At 41.0% G+C, this 26287-nt stretch overlaps 1 protein-coding gene across 4 annotated transcripts in view; it reads right to left on the reverse strand.

The window, feature by feature from the left end:
• NEGR1 (neuronal growth regulator 1) overlaps nucleotides 1-26287 on the reverse strand; it is a 394650-nt gene that overhangs the window by 131522 nt on the left and 236841 nt on the right. For all 4 annotated transcript variants that reach the window (XM_075181905.1, XM_075181906.1, XM_075181907.1 and 1 more), the window contains exon 4: nucleotides 20260-20391. In XM_075181905.1, the coding sequence (XP_075038006.1) occupies nucleotides 20260-20391 (132 nt within the window). The remainder of the gene's footprint in view (nucleotides 1-20259; nucleotides 20392-26287) is intronic.

The raw sequence follows: 26287 nt of genomic DNA on the forward strand, positions 1-26287 counted from the left end.
CTCCCCTATTCATCATCATCATCATCATCATCAGCTATTTATATAGTGCCATTAAATCCGCAGCGCTGTACAGAGAACTCACTCACATCAGTCCCTGCCCCATTGGAGCTTACAGTCTAAATTCCCTAACACACACACACAGACAGAGAGAGAGACTAGGGTAAACTTGATAGCAGCCAATTAACCTACTAGTATGTTTTTGGAGTGTGGGAGGAAACCGGAGCACCAGGAGGAAACCCACGCAAACACGGGGAGAACATACAACCTCCACACAGATAAGGCCATGGTTCTATAGTAGAGCTCATTTACACTGTACGCTATGTATAATATTGTTTTACCAGGTATGCAGCCGTCCGTACCACTAGTCGCTGCAGAAAGCACGGCTTTGAACGCGGCATCTTTTCAAACAACCGTTACTAGAAAAACTAAATGCAAATGAGCTAATTATAGTTTCAATGAAAATTCATCAGGCTCTGTCAAGGTTAATGCCAGGAACTAATGGTATGTTAATGGAGTTATACCTTAACTGCGGCATTACTCCCAGCCAGACGTTAAATAGGGGTCTCTGCTACTCTCCAGTAAGAGCGTAAATCTCTATCTCAGGTCCCGGCTGAGGCCAAGTGCCCACAGAAGAAGCTGCTTTTACTGATAATACGGCATCATCCAGAAATAGATACTGGCACCGCTGTAGTAAACAAGAGCTCTATTGTTTAAGACGACAATAGCCCTTGTATTTTATGTATCTCTTGTATTTTATGGTAAAATAGAGTACAAGACACTCTGTATTAAGCAAATAAAAAGCCAGCATTCAGTCCGATGAGAGGTTCTCTGTAAGATATTTGACATTTGTATGTATGTTTGCTGTACAGCTGAGTGCAGTCTGTGTTCTGTGATATCGGCCACTTTGGATAACAACGGTGGGAGTACTGACAGGAATTCTGCTGTGCGCAGCGAATTATCGTACCCTCGGGACCGCATCTTTATCTCAAATATTTTCAGCTTTGATAAACTCCTGAAAGTTTGTGTTTGTGAATGATTATTTGTTTAGCTAAGTCAACTTGTATTGTAGGATATACATTTTTGTCTTGCTCTGATACCTTTGTGGAGGGAAAATTCCATTAGCCGCGAAGTGTCTCCGTTTTTTCCTCGCGAGGAAAACTGAGCGGAGATTTCTACCGTAATGACAATGCGCACTGTGAGATGTTCGTGCGCCACATCTCCGGCAATTGAATTCCCCCTCAGACTTCTAAAAAAAAAATATTAAAAACTTAACAGATTTAGGGCTAGATTTACTAAACTGCGGGTTTGAAAAAGTGGAGATGTTGCCTATGGCAACCAATCAGATTGCAGCTGTCATTTTGTAGAAGGTACTAAATAAATGATAGCTAGAATCTGATTGGTTGCTATAGGCAACATCTCCACTTTTTCAAACCCGCAGTTTAGTAAATCTAGCCCTTAGACTATGACGTATGCTGGAAGATTTTTCCAGCACTGGTTGCACAATAGTATATCTGAACTTTGTTATGTGTATCTTCACTGATAAAGGTGAGAAGGAATTGAACCAGTATTCATATGTTGAGACGCTTGAATCGGCCGATTTTACAATTCTCTAAAATGGTAAAATTCACCAGAATTTCTGAGATTTTATAACCATTGCAAAAAAAAATTAGAGAAAATTGAGCAATTGCAAACCGTCTCGATTTAATACATTTTACAATATTTTACTGGTTTGTTTTTTTTGTTGCAAATAGCAAACCTCAAAGCACGAACCCCAGTAGTGTCGGTAGGTGGATTTAAAAATATGCTAAAATACTTTTTATAAGTTATTACAAATTATGACAAATATCATTTAAAAATAATATTTGTTTGGTTTTTTTTTTAAAAAAAAGTTTAAAACACTGATTTTGATGCAAATTTTGAACGCAAATGACAGTTACGACGGTCTACGATTTCGGGGAGCGAACGGGGCGTGGAATGGGCGTGTGCCCGTACCCGATGCACAATGTGGGCGTGTCAAACTGAAGCGAATGCAGCCACGTCGGAATGAAGCTCTGCGTGTGTGAGAGTTTCTTGCTTTTCTGCCGTATCTCTTACACCAGTTTCCATTTCTAATTATAAATGACTATATTATTGACAGGTAACATTAATTGATTAATATTTTTTTTTTCTGTGTGTTCTTTTGAGATGTCATATCCCACATACGTATTGTACGTATCCTTCAGTGTCTGGTCTAGTACAGCAGGGTGACCCTACACCCACAGTCATCACCCCACGTATCATGAGAGCCGCTCCTTGCTGACTCCAGGAGTACGCAGAGCTGATTTACGTGCCGCTGAGAACAACTGCACGATGCGCTCAGTATGCTGCCTTAATGACTCAGGCCCTATATACTCAGTTTACTTATAATATACAATGTTAATGAACCTGAACAAATGTACAAAACCTTTGCACAGATATGTAACAAGTCCGGTCAGGATGACATTGTTTCAAAGCAACATTTATATTAATTTTAAAAGAAATGTAAAGAAATTCACTCTATGAAGCAGTTCTGGAAGGAGACATTCTAGGTGGTTGTTCAGATATATAAATAATTCATGGACCTTTGGAAGTGTCCTGAAACGCCAATCACAGCTTCACAATATCAGCAGTCTATCAGGACGTAAATATCTGCAGGTCTCTTGGCCAAGTGCTCGTTGAGAGCGCTGTCTCACAATCGCTGTTCCCGGCCCTCCTATTATCACCTGTCATGTGTTATTGCCACATTTTTTGGCCAAAAGGAAAATTTATTTTTGTTTACTTGTCAGGGATGATGAATTGCGTACCAAAAGCCCAATTTCTGAAATCACTGCAGAGAACGACTCTGGGGTTGTTTATTAAGAGAAAACACGGCGTATGAAAGCAATCAGGAGTCCGGGCAGGCAGAGACTGACAAAATAATGCTGACATGGCCACGTGATGCCGACAACGCTCTTTCTTCTGATCAATATAGCACAGTATGAGGACATGAATGACAATAGGCATTGGTGAATATTTACAAAGCTCAAAACAGGGCGCAGTGCAGAATCGGCGCTGCCGATGCTGGGTGCCTAGATTTGCACAAGTTTGCCCAGATGTTCGCTAAAGTGCATAGGATAACAGAGCAAGATGGCAGCATTTGCAGATAAGTAACCAAGCAGTAGTGAGCGCTGGCTTATGAGATGAATCAGTGAGCGATGGTCGTCCACAGTACGAATAAGGGGCCTGATTCATTAAGGATCTTAAATTAAGAAGTTTCTTATTTAAGTCTCCTGGACAAAACCATGTTACAATGCTACATGAAAAAACAGTCAGTATTTAACTTATGTGCAAAACAGAATACTAATTTGCACCCCTTGCATTGTAACATGGTTTTGTCCAGAAGGCTTAAATAAGAAGTTTCTTAAGTTAAGATCTTTAATGAATCGGGCCCAAGGAGTCTAGTTTTGCAGAGCAGTGTAGAAGCAAGATTTAATCTTGGGGAACTAGATTATTGAAATGTGGACACCGTGCATCTTGGTGCCCGGAGGAAAGCTACAGCCATTTACACTCCGACAAAGATCCTGATTTCTACACCAGCTCTAAGTTGGTGCCGCCCTATACTTTTGATGGCATGCATCTTGCACCTACCACTTGCATGTCAGCAAAAGTACATTTCCAGGTGCCTTTTGCACAATGTTAAACAAAACTTCAAACACACAAAAGTGGGGCATATAAAATGTTCTGATGGCATTTTCCATAAAATGTCCCCCCTTCCCCAAGGTCTACTTTCTTCCAGGACATTTGTAAGGGAATTCAAAAGGTGCTCTATTATCCCTTGCAATCACTGCTTAGTGTATCCTCTGTGCCGATGTACCTGGAGAACTTTGAAGTTGATTGTGGCTGACAGCAGGTTGTTGGGGAACCTAAAGGCCTGGCTCAGCCCTGTTCAATTAAGCTGGGTACACACTACAGGGTTTTTGTCCAATAATCGGCTCAACCAGCCGACATACGACCGCTCATTCAAAAGTCGGGTCAGTGTGTGTAGTGACACGATGGTCGAAAGTCTGCCCAAATGGATGATTGTCGCCTCATTAGGTTGGTCGTACCGTTTAATATTTTCGTTCCAATCTCGTTTCCGTTGTGTAGTGTGTATAAACTTTCGACCGATGTGTACGAAATTGCAATCATTGCTCACGACAACATGGCTGTAAAAAGTTGCTAAAGGGACGTCCGCTCTTCCCTTTATCTTCTAAAACGAGGCTAGTGTGTATGCAGTCCATGGACCGAGCGATCGGACCATCGGTCGCATGTAAAATCGATCGGCATAAAAAGTTGGTGGAAAATTCTGTAGTGTGTACCCAGCTTTAGAATATTCGTAAATAACGTAAAACGGTAACCGTCAGTGGTCATGTCTGGCATAATTATAGAGTGATGGGGGTCTGCATTTCTACCAGTTGAGAGGAGAGGGACTTTAGTAACAAGTTAGTTTTACTTAACAGGTGCTAAATGACAAATCTGTTCAATGTTACGTGGTTTCCACCACCAGTACCGTCTCCCTGCCTCAGTTTTCCTTAAAGGGTATCTTGACTTAAGAATGCTAAAAAAAATATTTAACCTAATTAAAATCCTTATTCTGGGTATAACAACTTACTGAGCTAACTCCTGAAACGTACAATAGCTTACTTCTACCCGAAATCATCAACTGGAAGACTCAGTCATGGCTTCTGCTGTGGACTTGCCTTTACAAGCCAGCGCCGCTTTAAATTTTAGCTGAAAAATCGCCGATCTCCCGCGAGATGAAAAAAACGGACTTTGATACATTTACCCCTAGATCTTTTTTGGGGCCTTTAGTTAAATTATAACATTGCGGTCTGTGAGCTTATATATTTTAGTCAAAGTATGGTAGTAATCCCTTATATTTGACAGTATATTAAATATAAGCATATAGATTTTTTGAATTGGCAATTCAAGTTACCACAAACCTAACTGTACCCTTTGGTGCACTTTATAGAAAGGAAACATGCAAACAGGAGACTTTATTTTATTCAGCATGTATATGTCATCGTATATTTAGAATATAATATGTTATTTTGAGCCAGCTAGATCACCAGTTGAAATTGTATGAAATTTGAAAGTGACTGTCAGGGTCTCAGTACATAGAACTGACTTTATCAAAATACGGCAGCATGCAGTCAGCAACTTGATGATTTTACAAGTACACAAAGCTCTTCAGACATCTAAGGAAAGGCAAAACTTTACAATTCACCATCAATCTGTAGCAATAAGCAAATTTCTCTTTAAATGTTTCAATGATTAATGTGAAGTCTAATGATCTTGTGTGCGTAAGAAGTACAGACAATGAGCTCATGATTATAGTTGTTTTAAATGATGAATAAAAAAAAAGTTACATTTTCAACCTGAGCACTGAAAATGGAAGAACGTGCTCCTTTCCTGGCCCTTGAAAACAGTACGGAGGGAAGCCGCTGTGCGGAAGGAATCGGGATTTCACAGCTGGAAGGAATCCTATGCTAGAGGAACTTTTATGGATTATTTGAGTGTAATTTTCTATTACCAGAACACTAACTTTTTAAGCACTCGCTGTGAATTGAATCAGCAGGAGATAAGGACACCAATACGATTGAGTAGACGTTGAGATTGTTCAAGCTGAAAACTACTTGCATTGGGGGAGTTCGGAGGAGGGGAACTTGAGTTACGTCAATCAAAACGATCAATCATTGGTTTTTGAGGCTACCAAAGACCTCAAAAGTTAATATGTAGAATATAGGACGCATCACGATAAATCAGTAAACATGCATTTCGGACACATAGTCAATAAAACCTTTCAGTACTGAATAGACCTACCTAGAGTACACCACTTAATTCTGTCAGCGTTACAAATGAAGCTCAGGAAGAAGACATAAGATGTAAAGTAAATCCTCTGTTATATCTCAAATTAAAGAGGTGTGCTACATTACTTGTTCATGTTTCCTACATCGGGCTACTTCAGGAGTAGGAGTCAGTTTAAAGAAGAGGTTCACTGAATTTATTTTATTCTTTACAATAAATCTCTTCGCCCCCAACCAGCGGAACAGTCAGTTTTCCCAGGGCGCTCAGCCTGGAGTTTGAATGCAAGATGTCGGATGTCAACACAATTGGTCCAATCAGTCTATACCTGGTTTATAGGAGTTACAGGATTTATAGCAGTTTATATTCAGGTATCATATTGCTGCAAATTTTGGCAGAGGAACAACCAAGTTTACAATATATAAAGTCACAATAACTATTCAATCAAATATGAAAACCCAGAAATAAAGTTATTGTCACAGCAATTAAAAACTAAAAAGTGCAATCAACAATTAAAGAGGATGTAACCTCAGGCCATATTGTAATAAATATTGTAATTGACTGTGATTGACCTGGCAACAATGGGGGATAGCCCATCTCAGGGTAGGGTGTAAATGGATCACGTGACACACACACATCCGATTCTGTGACACCTTTTTCGGCCAGGTATACCCATCTGCCGCTGAGCTCTCTAGACGATCGCACTATTGTGACGCTGCCATCACCATAGCCTACTTGCTAATCCCATACTTAAATACCAAATCAAACAATATTTGGTCAATGCTATCTTAAAAAGTGGTATGCAAATTAGAATAAAAATTTTTAAAAATGAAGAGTTGTATTTTACAATAGGAAGATACGTAATATATTTAAAGAAAAATAATTTCTTGCAGGAACTGTGTACCTATATTTGGAATCAGGGGCGTTACTAGTCATTATTCTGCCCCTCCCATCAGTGGCAAACGCAGGATTTGAAGAGGGGGGTTTCCACACCACGCCGCCAGTGGGCGTGACCAGCATGCATGGGGGCATGGCTATAATTTTAGAGAGTGCTTTGCTGCTCTTCAACTCTCCCTATCCCCATAATATACATGGGCAATGCTACGTGCACTACTGTTAGGTGCACGCAGCTCTCCCTTTTCGAGCAGAGCTGTGTGAAGCGGGGGCAGGGTCCAGCCACCTGAATTATACAGTGCCCCAGGCTTGGAGGGGGGTTTCCAGGCACTAGGAACCCCCGCCCCCCCTCTCGGTTTGCCTATGCCCATATCTACCTGTGTACACTGACCAACTGAATTCCTAACCAAAGTCAAGGAATGTCTTGTAGCAAGGTGAGCAACTTTACAGCAAAACTAGGCGATCTCTAAAACCAAATGGCTTTATTTTTTATGCAACCCTAACTCGCCTTGGTGATTGATGTTTGGGAACACCCAAATGCACTTCTAGAAATATAAATAAATATGCTTTGACTAGATTTGAACCAATACTTGGCTATATCAGGCTCCAGCACGTCTCTACCCCTCTCTCAGTGGTATCTTCAGCTGCGGAGACTTACAGCACGACTGTAAAACAATATTTGCAGGAAACAGCGCTGTGAACTGCCTTAAAAGACAGCCTGATCAATGTGGTTTGAAGTCATTGAAGCATATCTAATAAGCTCTACAACGCTGGAAAAGAGACTCTGACTTAGAAATGTCACGTCTCTGTGGGGACCTGACTCTTTGGGTTTACTTTAAACATTATAAGAATAGTTAAAACTTTCTTGGTGATCTGTCTCACTTGAGAATTGTTACCCACGGCATTTTGATTTCACACCACTGTGATGGCAATTGAAAAAAGAAATGGATATTACTTCATCTAAATCTCCGAGAGTCTAGCTGTTTGCGGGAACCAACAAAGAGGTCTAGATTTTTCAGAGAACATAATTGCAAGTGTTCCGAAAGCTAGCATGTATCTTCGTAAAATAAGGTTAAGGATTATATATATATATATATATATATATATATATATGTGTGTGTGTGTGTGTGTGTGTGTATGTGTATGTATGTATGTATGTATGTATGTATGTATGTATGTGTGTATGTGTATATATATATATATATATATATATATATATATATATATATGGGTTGAATTTCACTTTAAGGGAATGTTTCAGTCACTAGAGAGAAGTAAAGGGAATCAAATTTACAACTATTGTCAGAAGGAGAAGAATATACATTCAGTCAGGAGAAGAAGAAAAAAAAGGGCAGACGCTTTCACTGCAAACACTAAAACCGGCCATAAATCAACCTTTTAATAACACGGATTCTTCCTCACAGCCAACATTGTGACAAATGTTCTGAATAGAATCCATCATCTCCCTGTTGTATCTGTCCTATCTGAGCTAGTTTGAAGTCAATTGCATTTTTTTATTATTATACTGCAGGTTTTAATGTGGACTGTTTGTTTTGCTGTCATCCCAACCTTAATGTGCCACCTACCCACAGTGCCGGCAGCCATTTTGTTGGCTAAACCAACGATGCAGCCTATTAATTTAATTGGACTAGTGAAAGCACTGAGGCATGAATAATCAGGCCATAACATAAATTCATAAAACAGGGGTAAAATTTATGGTTTGAAAAATGCTAATGATGAGCACAGTTTGAATGTTACTTCATATTGTCTACTTGCCGCACCACCCATGTCCTTCTTCGCCCAAGGGCCATGTCTAGCACCACCCGTGAGCGAGTTTAGTACCACCTAGGACATGCCATGCCCCACCAAACAGACCACATGACGCAGGCCCCTCTCCCCCAAGAGGAGGTGTGCTACAAGAAAATGGCCGCCGCTCTCTAGCACACAGATATAGTCATTACTAATTCATCTTCTGCCCACCGCTCCTCCACCCCAGCTTCAGGGAAATTGCCAGACAGATCACCTAACTATTTCTGGACTCTCCCAGACATTACAAGTATGTGTTCATTAATTTAGATCTCTTCTGATATGAAGTCACTAAAGTGACAACTGGGTCAATGCATCTATCTGTCTCCCATGCGATACTTATCACAGTGAATGATTGTAGATTATCATGTCTATGTCTATAGGAAGTCCAATAAATCTGAATATTCAATTGGAATATCCTAAGACCAAAGTTTAGTACCTGGGGTCTGGCACGCTGGTGAGTCTGCTGAAGTCGAGTGGGTGCCTTCTGATGCTTGTTATTTCAAGTAGAAGGTGGCAGACATTGCTCGACTTTCCTCACCTCTCTACTTTCAGACAGGCAGAACGTTGTCCACCGACTGAATAGCAGAGGGTGTATGATGGATGTCGAGGGAACCTACTGTGGAGCCTGAACACAGGATATCCACCCACATTTTGGATAATTTTATCCTTTAATGTGAAAATGAATGGTTAAATTAAACAAATACCTCGAGACTAAGTCCTTCTTGACACTGAAGACAGTGGTTACATAGAATCTAAACTTGTTATTCTACGCACACCTTACAATTTGAAATATTCAATAAACGACATGACGGATGGATTAACAATGACTCGTGTCGCTGAAGATGTAAGTAGATGGGACCGTTTGATCCCCCGTGGAATCGCTGAATTTATAAAATGTCATAACCAGCTCCACCTTTCCCTCGAACACATTAAGTATTCTAAGAGTCAGAGAGATAATTTAACATCAATCAACAGAACGGTCTGTACTTTTTTGTTGGGAAATACATTTCCTTTAACACAGATTACACTATCTGCTTTTGGCTCGGCTTTTTTTTGCACACACAGCAGATGGTAATTCCTTTAAGGAATGTTCTCTTGGATAACAGCAATATAAGCCCATTGTAAATCTTCACCCCTCGCAGGTTTTCATCATGAGAAAAGGACTCGGAACTGCCTGAAAGTCGTTCAATCTATTTTTGGGCTTTCGATGTGAATTACATTTTCAAGCAATCGTTACACATCAGCATTAAGAAATACACACACAAACACACAGGCATGTATTAAAGGGACACAATGCTGCATTAAAGGAAATTTATGTCTAAGTGGAGTTAAATCCTACGGGCAGGGCCTGACAATTTTCGGTCGGATTTAAAGAGGTGCGTTTAGTCTCGTAGAAAGGGACATCTGGGGGTAAATGTATCAAGCTGCGAGTTTCCGGCAGCTTTGAAAAGTGTAGATGTTGCCTATACGAGCCAATCAGATTCTAGCTATCATTTTGTAGAATGATAACAAGGGGCCTGATTCATTAAGGATTTTAACTTAAGAAACTTCTTATTTCAGTCTCCTGGACAAAACCATGTTACAATGCAAGGGGTGCAAATTAGTATTCTGTTTTGCACATAAGTTAAATACTGACTGTTTTTTCATGTAGCACACAAATACTTGATAGCTTATTTTTACACTGAAATTTAAAGTTGATATTTGTGTGCTACATGAAAAAACAGTCAGTATTTAACTTATGTGCAAAACAGAATACTAATTTGCACCCCTTGCATTGTAACATGGTTTTGTCCAGGAGACTGAAATAAGAAGTTTCTTAAGTTAAGATCCTTAACGAATCAGGCCCTAGAATCTGATTGGTTGCTATAGGCAACATCTACACTTTTGAAACCCGCCGGAAACTCGCAGCTTGATACATTTACCTCCTGAACTGGGAGTGAGAAAATGGATAAATAAAATAATAATATAATCAACAATATTAACGCCTACAAATTCAATAGTTATATCTAGTATTTATATGTTATAAGACATTTTATAATAAATTGTACCTGTGTGCCAAGGCGAGGGGATAGAAATCTTTTCCATTGATTTTTGTGCATGTGTAAGCAAAGGGAAACATGTATGGTAACACTTGACCTGTACACCGCATTGATCTGCAGGACATGAAATCAACACAGAGCCAGGCTAAGCCATTTATGAAGGATTAGAGGAGACAACTGTGTTCAATCAGCTGAGCGAGAGTGGTGTATGTGGAGGGAAATATAGAATGGAAGATCTGTGAGAACTGGTGCACAGGAAATGAATCCTGTAACCCATAGCAACCACTCAGATAACCAATTTCATTTTTCACACACCGGTGGATAAAGGACAGTAACAGCTTGACCCTAATGTCGCCCAACATCTTAAACTGTGCCCTGGTATGGTAACTTTAACATACAGATTGAGTATGTTTCTTTTTAAATCAACGGCGTTGTCGGACAACCACTAAAGCACAACCCCACACCCATTATTGTGACTTTATGTTAGCGAGATGGAATTAGGGATGGATTGACGTTTTGTGCAACTAGCAGTCACTTGTGCTATTCTGCTCGAAGAACATACTTGTAAACTCTCCCTGAATGTCAGGGAGACTCCCTGAAATAGGGGTGATCTCCCTCAGTCCCTGAAGAGTCTGGCATTCTCCCTGATGCTGAGCCAGTACAAGACGTAGTTGGCTTCGCCATCTGTGGCATGATGACACAGTTCAGAAATTGTGCCCTATGTCCATGTATTGATGCCTATGGAGGTGGCCATTTTCATGGAGACCAAGATTTAATCAAAGATTGACAGGTAAGACAACATGACTTCGGTAATGGTGACAGAAATGTAAAAGACACTTCAGTCTATAGAGCAGTGTTGGCTAACATGTGACACTCCAGGTGTTGTGAAACTACAAGTCCCAGCATACCCTTCCAGCAATAAGCTGCTATATATTGGCAAAGCATGCTGGGACTTGTAGTTTCACAACACCTGGAGTGTTACAGGTTAGCCAACACTGCTCTAGAGATCCATTAGCTGCTTTTCTTTAACGCATAGGAATGTCCGGAAGACTCCCGCAGTTCTGGGAGACCTCCCTGTAGAGCAGGGCAACCCCCTGCAATAGATAAGTGGCGCGGGGTGGGGCTTAATGACGCAAAATTATGCTATTTGTCAAGCCCCGCCCCTGCACGAACACCTCCCCTGGGATCTCCCTGAAGCCAACGAAGAAAAGTTGGAAAGTATGTCGAAGAAACATGCTCCTCCTGTATATCTCTGCAAATGTTATACAATGCCTTAATATAATGGATAAACGTGGGATAAACATGATTTTAGGCTTGGGGGTCCCATTGCCCCTGTGGCGCCACCACCTAGAGAGCTGGCCTCTGACATGGAGGAGAAGAAGCCTGCAACTTCTTACCTATGATGCTGCTAGAAACTGCTCCTCCATGTCAGTGATGGGCAGGGAGTGTGGCGCCTGGCTATGATGTCATAGCCCTGCGCCACACTTCCTCTGTGAGCAGCAAAGAAACTTTCTGTCTGCTGCGGGGGCACAAAATCCGAGGTGGAGTAAGAAAACTAATTTCTATTTTTATATTTGCAACATTGCATAACCACTTCCTTCCAAGCCAGTGATAGGCAACACTTCAGGGGCCACATTAACAGCCCTCTAGCCTTATAAAGGGCCACAAATTAACCTTAAAATCAGTAATAAGTTAAAATAATAAATTTAATTTAAAAAAGAGACACCTATCCTTAATATCATATCAGGAGGCATCTGTTACAAGCTATAATAAACAAATTCTGGCAATAAAGCTGATAGGAACCGGGGGCCCCAGATGAAGGCTCGGAGGGCCAACATCCATTGTGCACCAAACAGCAGATTCTCCGTGCAGCTCTTCAGGGCAGAGATCTCACTAGATTCACCTTTTAACTCCTTCTCTTCCAGAGTGCACAGCTTAAAAGAAACAGTGCCGTATCGCAGTCTGTAAACTCAGACACATTTAGGCTACCTTTGAGACAGATCCAACGCATCTTTTAGGGAAGGATTTTTCCTTCCGCGCAACGAATGTCAGAGCTAATGAAATTACAGTATAATAAAATGTGATTTATACCCTTGCTGGTTGTACTCTTGTACTGGGAGGTAATTCAAAAGTTGTCTTTTCTCAAATATAAATATAATGCAAAGCTTCTGTTATCATTTTAGGCCTGTTAACGGGACTCGCTTAGCAGATTGAAAGGATCACGTCTCAAAATTTATGGCTCCTCTCTGTTGCAGGTGAAAAGTGCATGCTAATAGAGGCTGCTGCTTGCAGAGGGGAAAAGCTCCCACAGTCTTGAAAGTCAGTCTGACTAAATAGAAGAGGGAGATTTATTAGCAGTTAGCAAACAGTGTGTGAGACTAGAACACTTTCCAACAGCTGCTTTCATGGATCATTTTTATCGCCCTACAATTTCTGTAGATGACAGCCACAAGTAAATATTTTGGTTGGCATCTGTAGAATGGTAATGGGCGTCATCCATAAATGACTACTCACCTTTCTGTTACTTTTTTTTTTGTTTTAAAGATAAAGCTACTTTTATTTCCTTTTTCATTACCTCCCAGCACTTACCTGTATGTAGTTTTTTTTCTATATGACTCTTTTCTGAGCTTTGGGTAGCCGTCTCCTAATCATTCAATAACTCACATTAGTACAGGCATCCATAGCTAATACGTGGTGCTGTAGCTGTTGTACTACAATTCCCAGCCTGATCTGGTAGTTGGTGTGCATTGGATTACTGGCGCTTAGGGATTCGTTTGCTAACATTGCCTTTAATTGCAAAATTTGCAATGAACCACAGCCACCAATCAAGTGCTGCCTTTCATTGTCTAACGTGTACTTTACAGATAAAAGCTAGTTGCTGATTGGTTGCTGTGGTCCTGTGCAAATGTTGAATCTAAATGCAATTCTAGTAACTGAGTTCTTCCATCTGCCACTAATTTAAATCAGATTTAGGGATAGTTCAGCACTGGGAGCTGTCCGAGGTTCTGTAGACCATCAGACATTTGTATAGTACAATACAAAACAAGAAAGAATTGTATCCGGAGCATTTATCATCATCATCACCATTTATTTATATAGCGCCAATAATTCCGCAGCGCTGTACAGAGAACTCATTCACATCAGTCCCTGCCCCATTGGAACTTACAGTGTATATTTCCTAACACACACAGACAGAGACACTAGGGTCAATTTGTTAGCAGCCAATTAACCTACCAGTAGGTTTTTGGAGTGTGGGAGGAAACCGGAGCACCCGGAGGAAACCCACGCAAACACGGGGAGAACATACAAACTCCACACAGATAAGGCCATGGTTGGGAATTGAACTCATGACCCCAGTGCTGTGAGGCAGAAGTGTTAACCACTGAGCCACCGAGCTGCTTTAGTAAGACCAGTAGCTGTCTTCTTTTGACAAACAGTGATGAAACTACTGCAATTAAAGGAGTATGATGGCTTTGGGGCCTGGAGCTGAGGGGAACCGTGATGCTGGTTGATCTGCTGCCCTCCACTCTACTGTGAGCTTAGTGGGCTCATGAGCAGCCAAGCTCTGTGAGGACTTTCAGTTCTGGAACAGAGAGTCCAAACAGTGCTTCACTGCCCTGGATAATATACCAGCATTCCTGCCCCCTGCCACCCCCAAATAAACTAATAAACTAATGTTAAATCCCTGATTAAAGAGCGCTATTTCCCATGTCCTGGTATTTCAGGCTCCCAACTCATGGATTTGGGCTTTCTGCATCCTGCCTTTATTAGAAATGTGTCCTATTTTCCACCCAGCTGGTGCCTGTACCCAATATTTCTCCAAGGGCTAAAAATCTGGACATAGTGGTCATCAGCAGAATGCTTCCGCTGCGGCTGATTGGCCAGCTACAATGGCTTTGTCTAATCATGCTCAGGTGATGACAATCTTTCCCTGCTCATCTTGAACAGTCAACTTCTCCAGGCTGTTAGGCCCTGGAGAAACACTGGATACCTGTTCCATATATATAGCCAGGTCCTGAGAATGGGATCCTGCAGAAAAAAATATATAGAAGAGAATAGATAGAGAAGAGGGTGGTTAAGTAAAAAATAATTGACTGTAGTTTCTTTTTTTACAGATTTATTAATCTGTGGCGCTAAATATTTATTCACATGAATGTGCATAAAACAATGAATTACTTATTTATTTGGGGTGCTGATTACTCATATGAGGTATTCATTAGAAGAAAGGGAGGACATAGCTCAATATCAAGGCAAGGAGTCTTTCTTTTGTAGCCTAGAAGGTTGAAATGCATTCTTATATTATTATTATTATTATTATTATTATTATTATTATTAAATATTTAATTTTTAATACCTAAAACAGTGTTAAATATATAAATTCATTAAGGACCAAATTGCAGTGTAGTTAATTTGTGCAAATCTCTAGGAAATATCAATACTAAGTCACTTTAAGCATACGTTGCCTTCAAGAAAAGCAATTCTGCCCATCCGGCGCCGTTAAGTTGCCGTCAACTTTTTATTGAAATATATACATGCTGGAAGCGAGGGCTTGAGTCTTGAACAATGGAAAGGTTTTATTTACTAAAGCCTAATCTTGCTTGAGTTCTGCTATTTGCCTTCTGCTGGTACACTGCACAGGATGATACGTTTAATCAATCCACTCATCCTGCATTTTCACAACTCATTTGATGTGGCTTAGTCAGCCGTGTAACATGTTAACCGTCTTCTGGCCTCGTCGTCTGCGAGATCTGTTTAGTTTGCTGAAGTGGATATACTCTCTTTAATTCATATCCCCAGTACGCCTCCCTGCTGCAGCGCGCTAGATATCACTTCTACCAGAATGTTTAAGACTTGATCAACAATCAGCCGGGTCGATGTGATTTGCGGCTATAATCTTCTCCCAGATTACGGAAATGTGCGACCAAATCAAATCATGTTTCTCTCTTCTGCAGCTTCTGCAAGTCCTGAGCTAGAGCGTATTTTGTAAAGTGCTGGGTGAGGCGAGACAGGTTTTTATGTCTGTAACTAAATTCCCTGTCTGATACAAGGGAAATGTGCTGTGCAAGAAAATAAAGCAGAACTAATGTGGAACAAACAGAATTAAACATAATGTTTACTAGCAAACAAGCCACTGTACTAGCAGCTGGGCTATGTTATACATACTATCCTGTATGCACAACGCTATAAAGTGATGTAATCTCTATAGTATCACACACGTCTCCACTTACAGGTGAATATTCAGTGGAATACATCCAGCAAAGGAACATAACCCAATCTGTCATTGCAGAAACACAGAACACAAACCACCTGCATTGGAGGCACAAACACATAGCATAGCAATATTAGACATTGCTCCGGCCCCTGCCCATCTCTGTCACCAGGGGCAGGCTGGGCTGGGAAGCATTGGGGCATCTGCCTGCCCGGGCTAGTCCCATAGTGGGTTAGATAGATATTTGTGAATCTACTAGTGATGTCAGGCAAGGGAGAATCAGCACTCGCTTGCTTTTGTCTGACTTCTCTCCTCCACAATTTGGAAACTGGGGAACCTGTTAGGCCCTCTGGGCTCACAGGTCCCAGAGCACAAGTACAGTGATATCTGTAATCAGTGATTATATATGACATTCCAGCCTATACTAACCTCAGTATGTCACACTTATCATTGGCATTTATCATACATTTGTGAATATATGCAGTACTCTAGATACAGCATGCCTGCCAACTGTCCCTGAATGTCAGGGAGACTACCTGAAATAGGGGTGATCTCCCTCACTCCCTGAAGAGTCTGGCATTCTCCCTGATGCTGAGCCAGTACAAGACGTGGTTGGCTTCGCCATCTGTGGCATGATGACACAGTTCAGAAATTGTGCCCTATGTCCATGTATTGAGGCCTATGGAGGTGGCCATTTTCATGGAGACCAAGATTAAATCAAAGACTGACAGGTAAGACAACATGACGTCAGTAAAGGAGACAGAAATGTAAAAGACACTTCAGTCTCTAGAGCAGTGTTGGCTAACCTGTGACACTCCAGGTGTCCAACTACAAGTCTCGGCATACCCTTCCAGCAGTAAGCTGCTATATATTAGCAAAGCATGCTGGGACTTGTAGTTTCACAACACCTGGAGTGTCACAGGTTAGCCAATACTGCTCTAGAGATTCATTTGCTGCTTTTCTTTAACACATAGTTGCCTACTGGAGACTCCCGCATTTCTGGGAGGCCTCCCAGGAGAGCAGGGCAACCTCCCAGTTCTCCCCCCTGCAATAGATAAGTGGTGGGAGGCGGGGATTAATGACGCAAATATTGCACGATCTTAGCCCCTTCCCCCTGCTGTAATTGGCCAAAATTTAGATAATCATTTAGGGGCGGGGCCAAAATGATGCAATTTGTCAAGCCCCACCCCCGCAAGCCCACCTCACCCGGGATCTCCCTGAAGCCAACGAGGAAAAGTTGCAAAGTATGAGTTACAGTCTAGTATTACAACATTTTAATATTGTCCATCTTGCATTTAGCAGTGTTTCACTTAACTGGCATGTAACAGGGGTTCCCTACTGCACTTTATCCATATGTTCTTGATGATGATCGCAGTAAATTCATCTATGCCATTATATACATCCAGAAACAACAGTGTGCTTCTATTTTACAATGAACTATGCTTTAATATAACAACATTCTGGGCCTGATTTATCTTCGGACGTAAGTCCCGTTGCCGTAACTTGCGTGAAATTGCTCTGCGCATGCTGAGGAACGGACTTTACACCAGTAAACGCAAATGCACGCAATTCAAGTCCACATGCAAATGGTACTTCTGACTGCCTACGATTTAAAGGGCGGAATGGAAGAAGGATGGGGCAGACACACGTAGAGAACGTACAGTGCGGGAGCGCTGAGGCTAGTGCGCACATTCATCCCACTCAAACTCTGGGCATCTACCAGGTACGTGTTCATTAACGGAATCACTTGCACCAGCTACAGGGCGGGTGTTGGTGGCGTCTGGCAGTGATGGCTGACGCATATACATACAGAAACATGTGTTTGCAAGAGAGAGAAACTGTAAAAATGCATTCAGAGCATCCTGATTTATGAATTTCATGTAAACAAAAAAAAAATAATTAAATGAATTTTTATTAAGGATTATGGTATTACGATTGGACGTAATATTGTACATATACATTGTGCACATCCTACACTGTGTCTGGTCTATCTGCATACACCAAGTACCATTACACCAGAGTGTAATTATACCCATATTAAATGGAAAAACTTTCTTGTGATCCGCTATTAATTTAATACGGGCGTACGTGCGTGTAACTTAAGTCAGATTTTTAGAAAACGCAAATTGCGTTCACGTTGCGTTCCAAGATGAATCAGGACCTATATGTACAGCCGTCTTAATACTAGAGATGCTCACTGACCCCCGAGAACCGGTTTTGGTTTGGTTTTGAATCTGGATTAGCTTCGTGTTTTGGTTTTGGTTTTGGCAAAACCACCCTTGTCTGTTTTTGTTTTTGTTTTGGATTTTTTAGGAAAAATCCTAAAATATGCTAAAATCACTTATTTTTGCTTTTTTTTTGTTCCTACATTATTCTTAACCTCAATAACACTAATTTCAAGTCATTTACAGTCAATTTTGTCCACCTCACAGGTCACAATATTATTTTCATTCACTTTCGGAAAAATACTGCAGCGACCTGGCTGGATGGTAAGCGACAGAGCAATGACACAAACATACGGCAGTTCCTAGCACATCTAGGACACATTGGCACACAGTAGCGGCAATAAAGAAAAATGGGGGTCCGACCTCCCCCCCCCCCTCCGTGATGTTGGATCTTAAAAAGGATTCCAAAACTGGCGAGATCCGAGATCTGACGTCACGATGACATTTTGCCTCGTTTTCAATTTCGACTGCGCGCGACAGTACCAAGCCGACTCGGCTCGGTACTCGGATCCCCTAAGTTCGGGAGTGTTCGGTTCACGAGGAACCGAGCCTGAGCATCTCTAGTTAATACATGATCATGTGATGGTACTATACACATGCATTCCTTCACATAATACTATGTTATAACAAACATAGGGAAGTGCTGTGTGTGATAGGCCACTAACTCGTACCCACAGATTAAAGACCTCCGTAGGCTCCTAGTCAGAATCGGCTTATAAGCAGGGTAACAGGAGCTGCCCCAAGTGAACTGCCCCACCATCTACATTCGCCACCGTGCGTCTGCAGGTCAGGCAAAGACGTCAGACGATGAGATTATTCTTAGTGCTTGGGTTTGGATCTGCCGCTCTCAGCCTTGTAAAGCTCTGTAATGTACCACATGACAGACATCTGCTTTTTGATTGGTCGATTCAGTACCTACACCTGGGACATCTGCTGTAGATACAATGACTAACAGGCGGGTAGGTGACTCACAGCCGAACCCCAACCACACTGCCGTCCAACTCTCCTGGCCAGGGGTGGGCTGGGCCTGGGGGCAGGGGGGCATCGGTCTGACCACTGTTACCTCAGTATTGCATCCACGGATATGCGATGAGGCCACGTCAGCGCACAGGCGGCCGCATCACATGACACGCTGTGTAGCCGCGTCATCAATGAGCGCCCCTCAGGCTGAAATTTGCCAGCCCGCGCCTGCTCCTGGCATTAACCATTTATAGCCCACTCACCGGCCCGGCCCTGTGATTGTATACATTGTTAACACTTTAAAATCCTACAACAGTTTCAGAAGCTTCCATGTGTTTTAATTGTGCTCCGCTGAATAAAGACATTAGCAAAATTACGGATTACTAGTTTGGAAAACGTGGCATCTTCCTAAACTTCTATTACTTTATATTATGTCACACTGGTAAATTGGCAAATAATACCTTTACTACATACGGTATAGAGGATTATTATGTCATACTTTCTCTGCATCCTTTAGTAATTATGTTTTCATTTCTAAACATTGGAAGTAGCCTCTGACGTTAATGAATGTACCATAATACCACAGAAGAGCCTTCACATGGAATGTAGGAATTATTCTAAGTGGAAATTGAAACCGCTCTTAGAGGGAGAAAAAAAACGAAAACGTATACAAATTATCTACCATAAATCATCCTCCGCCTAATAAACTCTAATGCAATATCTAATACAATTTATGAAGGAGACATAAAATGAGATTACTTTCGCTCGGAATAGCTAATCTGCTTGATCTCACTTTTGATGTATAGGATGTTTCTCATCCTTTCAGTAGTGTAAGTTCATACTGTATGATAATTCATCAGGTTCTTCATTCCTAATGTTTCAACGGAGCAGGGATTGATTATCCAATAGGCTGACTAGGCTGCAGCCTAGGGCATGAGGGTTTGGGGGGGCACAAAAGTTGGAGAGTGCGACATTGTGACAGGGAGAGTTATGAGCTGAAATTCATTTTAAAATATAAGAGAATAGTTGTTCTCCATAGTAAAAATAAAACATGAAAGAAAAATGTAGTAAAGTTTATATCTTTACGTATTCCCATGGTAAAGGCCGAAAACAAGAAGTCAAATTTAGGCTTAGAGAATGGCTTTTTTGTTTTAAACGGGAGAAAATACAGTAGTTTGATATTAGAGGGTCTAAAGATGACATTGCGAGTTTACATTTTATTTGTATTTTCTTTTATTTCATTGTTTTCTATTTAAAAAAGCCAATAAAAGTAGTTACTTACAGTTCACAATGACATTGACTTTCCTCACGTCTAAATGGGGCACGGTGTTTTCGGCCAGACACTCGTAGTCGCCGGCCTGGTCTCTCGTAATGCCGTAAATATCTAAATATTGGCCACTTCCAAATGGTTTTGCTGAAAGAGAAGCGACAAAATAAAATCCTTAAAAATAAAGAAATTAAAAGTAACATTGTGCGCATTAAACCTGGAGGAGAACTTTAGCAGAGAACTTTACGGTGAATTTAACATCATAAATAGTAATGACAGTTTTTTGCAGTTATTCTTTTTTCCTAAATAAAGAATAATGAGCCACTTTCACTGCAAATAAGCCACATTTATAGAGCAATCGTATTTCCTGTTTGCATATTAGAGGGTGAGACATATAGAATTCACATGGGACAGTGGTGTGAAAACAGGAACATAGGAATACAGGATAGAAATCAGGAACTAATAGATGGTTTTTGAAACTTAGTTTCACAAATCTTTAAAGAGAATCTGTCATCTGCACATAATACAGGCAGTAGTTTTAGAGAAGAACCAATATTTACTGACTTAGTTCTTTCAATATTCCTAATTAATTGATAGACCACATTATCATGTACATGGATCCAGTCCTCATTTGACTGCTGTCACTAAGGGCAAATCATTGCAATAGAATTGTATGTTATATTGTCTATTTCAATATTTTTACAAGTTGCTTTTAGCAGTATTGCTATTATTAACGTTTGTCCAGGTGGACTCAACTGGTACCAACATGCTAAAGAGGAAGAGAATCAGAAGAAAATACTAAATATATTCAAAAACCAGGGGGTAAATGTACCAAACTGAGAGTTTTCCAGCGTGTTTGAAAAGTGGAGATGTTGCCTATAGCAGCCAATCAGATTCTAGCTGTCATTTTGTAGAATGCCGGAAAACTCTCAGCCTGATACATTTACCCCCAGAGGTAGAAAACCGAGGGCCAAGATAAGAGGAGAATATGATGACCCGGGGGAGGCTTTAGCAGGCCTCCCTTTCTTCACACATAGAGGTTATACTCAGTACACATTGCATTGCAGACAATATACCCATGACGATGGTCGTATTTCTTCCATTGCATTTAGTATGCATGGTGTTTCATTGCCTAGACTAGGCCAGGCCAACCTTCTCCAGGTGTTATGAAACTACAAGCCCCAGCATGCTTTGCTAGCAGATAGCCAGCTGATAGCTGGCAGGGCATGCTGGGACTTGTAGTTTCACAACACCTGGGGAGCCACAGGTTGGCCAGGCCTGGAGTAGACTATTTTTCACTGCTACCCTGGACAGTCAGTGACCTATAGTGGTTATGTGGAAATATCAGATGCTGGTTAACAAGACCGGAGATCAGGCTTGCTCCTTGAAGTGCAGAGGCCGGACCATGTAGCCACACCAGTAGAAAAGAAAAACAGTTTGTGGGGACATCCAGTACACATCGTAAAGGAAATGCTGTGTGTTTTTGAGTTTTCAACAGGTGATTTCAGGGAGAAGTTCTATTTCAGGTATCAGTTATTCCTGTAAGTTGTATTACTGAGCATTATAATTATAATTAGGCAAAATCATGTTTGCCCTCTAATGACTTACCCTGAAACGACCCCCTAATTAATTCTCCTCAAGACTTTCTAGCCTGCTGAAATATGCTGTATTTTTATAAGCGTCTTATAAAGTCCCAGGATTCTATATGTTTTCAAATGGAACGGATACTTCTGTTTGGCGTAAATCCTGGTAATCCCTATGCACTTGGCTCATAGATGTAAATATCTCACAAAATGAAATCTTTAAATCCGTCAACGGTTTCTATAGGAATTCTAAGCAAGTTTCAGCAACGAGAATAAGGAAAACATACCAGATGCTGGATGCCTTTTGCAGAGGTATGGGAAAAAATATGATAAGAACATGAATTGTTATACAAACACATATACTAATCCTTGTATAAATATATAAAAAAAACAACTCTAGCCAGAGACAATAGCAAACAATGAGAATAGGATAAAAAAAAAAAAAAAAGATGTCTTGTATTTTGCAGAAGGTCTTTGGTGAATATGTAATGTAGCAATCCTAAATAAAGCAAGTACACGTATTCTTAAATTGCATGAAGTCTTCTCTATTCTGTGATACTCATGATAAAAGAATTATGAAAAGAAATTTCTTACAATAGAAGCAGCTGTGGCTCTTTTATGCATGAACGCCTGCACCCTCCTCTGTGTCCAGGAGGAATCGATTTAGACAAAATGTTTACTAACACTCCAAAAAGCCACTAACCAAATGGCAACAGAAAGACGTTGGGCGATGGCAAAAAATCCCCTTTTGTGTATTTACATTTTATCCATCTAGACTTGTTTTCCATTTTATATTCTGGCCACATAAAACCCAACCGGGATTATTAGTTATGTTTTGCAAAGGATTATGGGTAAAACAATAATGGCCATGGTAACTTTATAAGAGTGTTAGACTGTTGAATAGCTAATTAATCCGTCTAGCCCATTTCATTAATATAATATAAGTTGATTTAGGTAGTTGTCAGACTCACATTTACTTTAGTTTTCCCAGATACTTCAGGGTTTTTTTTTGCCACAGGAAAAGCTTCACTCAGAAATCATAAGTTCTTATAATTCAAGTAACTAATGCTGGTACCGGATTAAAAAACTAGGGGCCTGATTCATTAAGAATCTTAACTTGAGAAACTTCTTATTCCAGTCTCCTGGACAAAACCATGTTACAATGTGAGGGGTGCAAACTAGTTTTCTGTTTTGCAGATAAGTTAAATACTGACTGTTTTTTCATGTAGCACACAAATACTTGATCGCTTATTTGTACACTGAAATTTAAAGTTGATATTTGTGTGCTACATGAAAAAACAGTCAGTATTTATCTTATGTGCAAAACAGAATACTAATTTGCACCCCTTGCATTGTAACATGGTTTTGTCCAGGAGACTGAAATAAGAAGTTTCTCAAGTTAAGATTCTTAATGAATCAGGCCCTTGGTTCTTATTTTATTGTATACATACTTGCTTACTCTGACGGAATACCAAGAATTTTGAGAATTGTGCCATCATGGAGCTGCCCTGAGCTGTGTCATGATGCAAATTGCAGCATCGTGCAGTCTGGTGGGCGAGACGCGAGATGAAGTGACTTGCATCACGTTCCCGGACGAGCCCCCACAGGGCTCTCCTGGACGGGTGGTATAAAAAGCAAGCAATTATAACTGTGTCTTGTACCAAAATTAAGCAAAGCGTGACAACTGAGGACTGAGAAGACGTATGAGGATTATGTCTCCCTAACATTTTGGAGACCAAGATACAATAGAGTATATGTAGTGGTTAGCACTTCTGCCTCACAGCACTGGGGTCATGAGTTCAATTTCTGACCATGGCCTTATCTGTGTGGAGTTTGTATGTTCTCCCCGTGTTTGTGTGGGTTTCCTCCGGGTGCTCCGGTTTCCTCTCACACTCCAAAAACATACTGGTAGGTTAATTGGCTGCTTCTAATTGACCCTAGTCTGTGTGTTTGTCTGTATGTGTGTGTGTGTGTGTGTGTGTGTGTGTTAGGGAATTTAGACTGTAAGCCCCAATGGGGCAGGGACTGATGTGAGTGAGTTCTCTGTTCAGTGCTGCGGAATTAGTGGCGCTATATAAATAAATGGTGATGATGATGATAGTAGATAGCACTGATGCTATGTTAATGGCTAACTCCTCACATTCCAAAATTACTAAATTTAAAAATGGGAGAAATCAGGTCACGCACCCTGTGTCCCCCAAGCAACACCCCAGACACACCCCACAATAAACTGGGGCGGTTCCATGACAGCAAAACTGATAGGGGCAATAACTGACATCACACTGTCATCAAATAGTGCTCCCTTTGTTGTGGGAAGTGAATTTACACGACTGCACTGCCCCCCCCTCCCCTCCCTCCGTAAAGCTAATATCTAAGTACATTCTTTACACCTGGCTGGGATTATCATAAATATATTTTAGGAATTATTTTATCTACTAATGTAATTCTGCATTTATTGTGTTTAATGATCCTCTGTAAGATGCACCATTGTTGTAGATGCTGATAAACATTGGCTGTGGCGACCAACATGTCAGGTAGCCAAAGAATGACTTAATAATGTTCACAAATTAACTGTGGCTTGTGTCCCAAATACATAGGTAGATCCATGAATACATTCTGGTAGACCATTGGATATAATTACCATAAAAAACAACTGCTATACAAAGCATAAACACAAAAAGAATCTAAAACTTAAAATAATCAATAAAGCAGAATAAAAATGAACTTATGTAGTATTATAATATTTGAGATATCTCCAAGGGTATTTAAAATAAAGTGAATTTTACCAATGTCAACATAGTTTGTACATAAAACAATTTTTAGAATGTAGGTGTCAACTAAGAAGATATTCCCAACTTCTGTCTATAATTTCTGGTCACTCTTTAACGTGTATGTTTCAAAGGTAATTGTACAGTACAGTGAAGTACGTCATTGCTTTATAAATGTAGCCTAATACATAATATAAAATTATTTATTTTTCCTGACTCCATATATTCCCAATAAGTGAGGTTTCAAATCAGAATTTCCAGATGGAATTTGTCCTATTTGTCCCTTGTAGTCACATTGTTATTAGAATTAAGAATTTTCTATTTATATGATGACATTGCAATTACAAACTGCAGTAGACAAATAGACAGCAATAGCAACTGTGGCACTTGCACGCTACAATTGTTAATGGCCACTGTGGATAGAACGTTGTGTTTGTAATCTGAATCAATTTTAGTCCCTCATAAGCAGAGACAACTAACTGAATGAATAGAACTTAGGGAGAAATTTGTAGTGGCTGAGACTTCCAGGGACAAAATTTGAAATGGCTATTGAGAAAAGTTGAGGGTGTGACTTACCGGGTGTGAATGTGGGATGTGAGTGCGGCTTTACACAACTTGGGGATTTTGTGAAAATCGCCTTTTTATAGCGCTATATTCAAATACAATATTTTGACCAGATCTATCTGACCAGTATACAATACAGGCCCCATCTGATCAGTATTCAATGTGACTCCCATCTGACCAGTATACAATGCCACCCCCATCTGACCAGTATACAATGCAGCCCCCATCTGACCAGTATACAATGCAGCCCCCATCTGACCACCCTACAATGCAGCCCCCATCTGACCACCCTACAATGCAGCCCCCATCTGACCACCCTACAATGCAGCCCCCATCTGACCAGTATACAATACAGCCCCCATCTGACCAGTATACAATGCAGCCCCCATCTGACCACCCTACAATGCAGCCACATCTAACCAGTATACAATGTGACTCCCATCTGACTGGCATACAATGCAGCCCCCATCTGACCAGTAGACAATGTAACTCCCATCTGACCACTATACAATGCAGCCCCCATCTGACCACCCTACAATGCAGCCCCCATCTGACCAGTATACAATACAGCCCCCATCTGACCAGTATACAATGCAGCCCCCATCTGACCACCCTACAATGCAGCCACATCTAACCAGTATACAATGTGACTCCCATCTGACTGGCATACAATGCAGCCCCCATCTGACCAGTAGACAATGTAACTCCCATCTGACCACTATACAATGCAGCCCCCATCTGACCACCCTACAATGCAGCCCTCATCTGACTAGTATACAATGCAGCTCCCATCTGACCAGTATACAATACAGCCCCCATCAGACCAGTATACAATGCAGCCCCCATCTGACCAGTTTACAATACAGCCCCCATCTGACCAGTATACAATGCAGCCCCCATCTGACCAGTATACAATGTAGCCCCCATCTAACCAGTATACAATACAGCCCACATCTGACCAGTATACAATGCAGCCCCCATCTGACCACCCTACAATGCAGCCCCCATCTGACCAGTATACAATACAGCCCCCATCTGACCAGTATACAATGCAGCCCCCTTCTGACCACCCTACAATGCAGCCCCCATCTGACCAGTATACAATGCAGCCCCCATCTGACCAGTATA

This window comes from Mixophyes fleayi, chromosome 8 (genome assembly GCF_038048845.1).
Source record: "Mixophyes fleayi isolate aMixFle1 chromosome 8, aMixFle1.hap1, whole genome shotgun sequence".
Lineage (NCBI taxonomy): Eukaryota > Metazoa > Chordata > Amphibia > Anura > Limnodynastidae > Mixophyes > Mixophyes fleayi.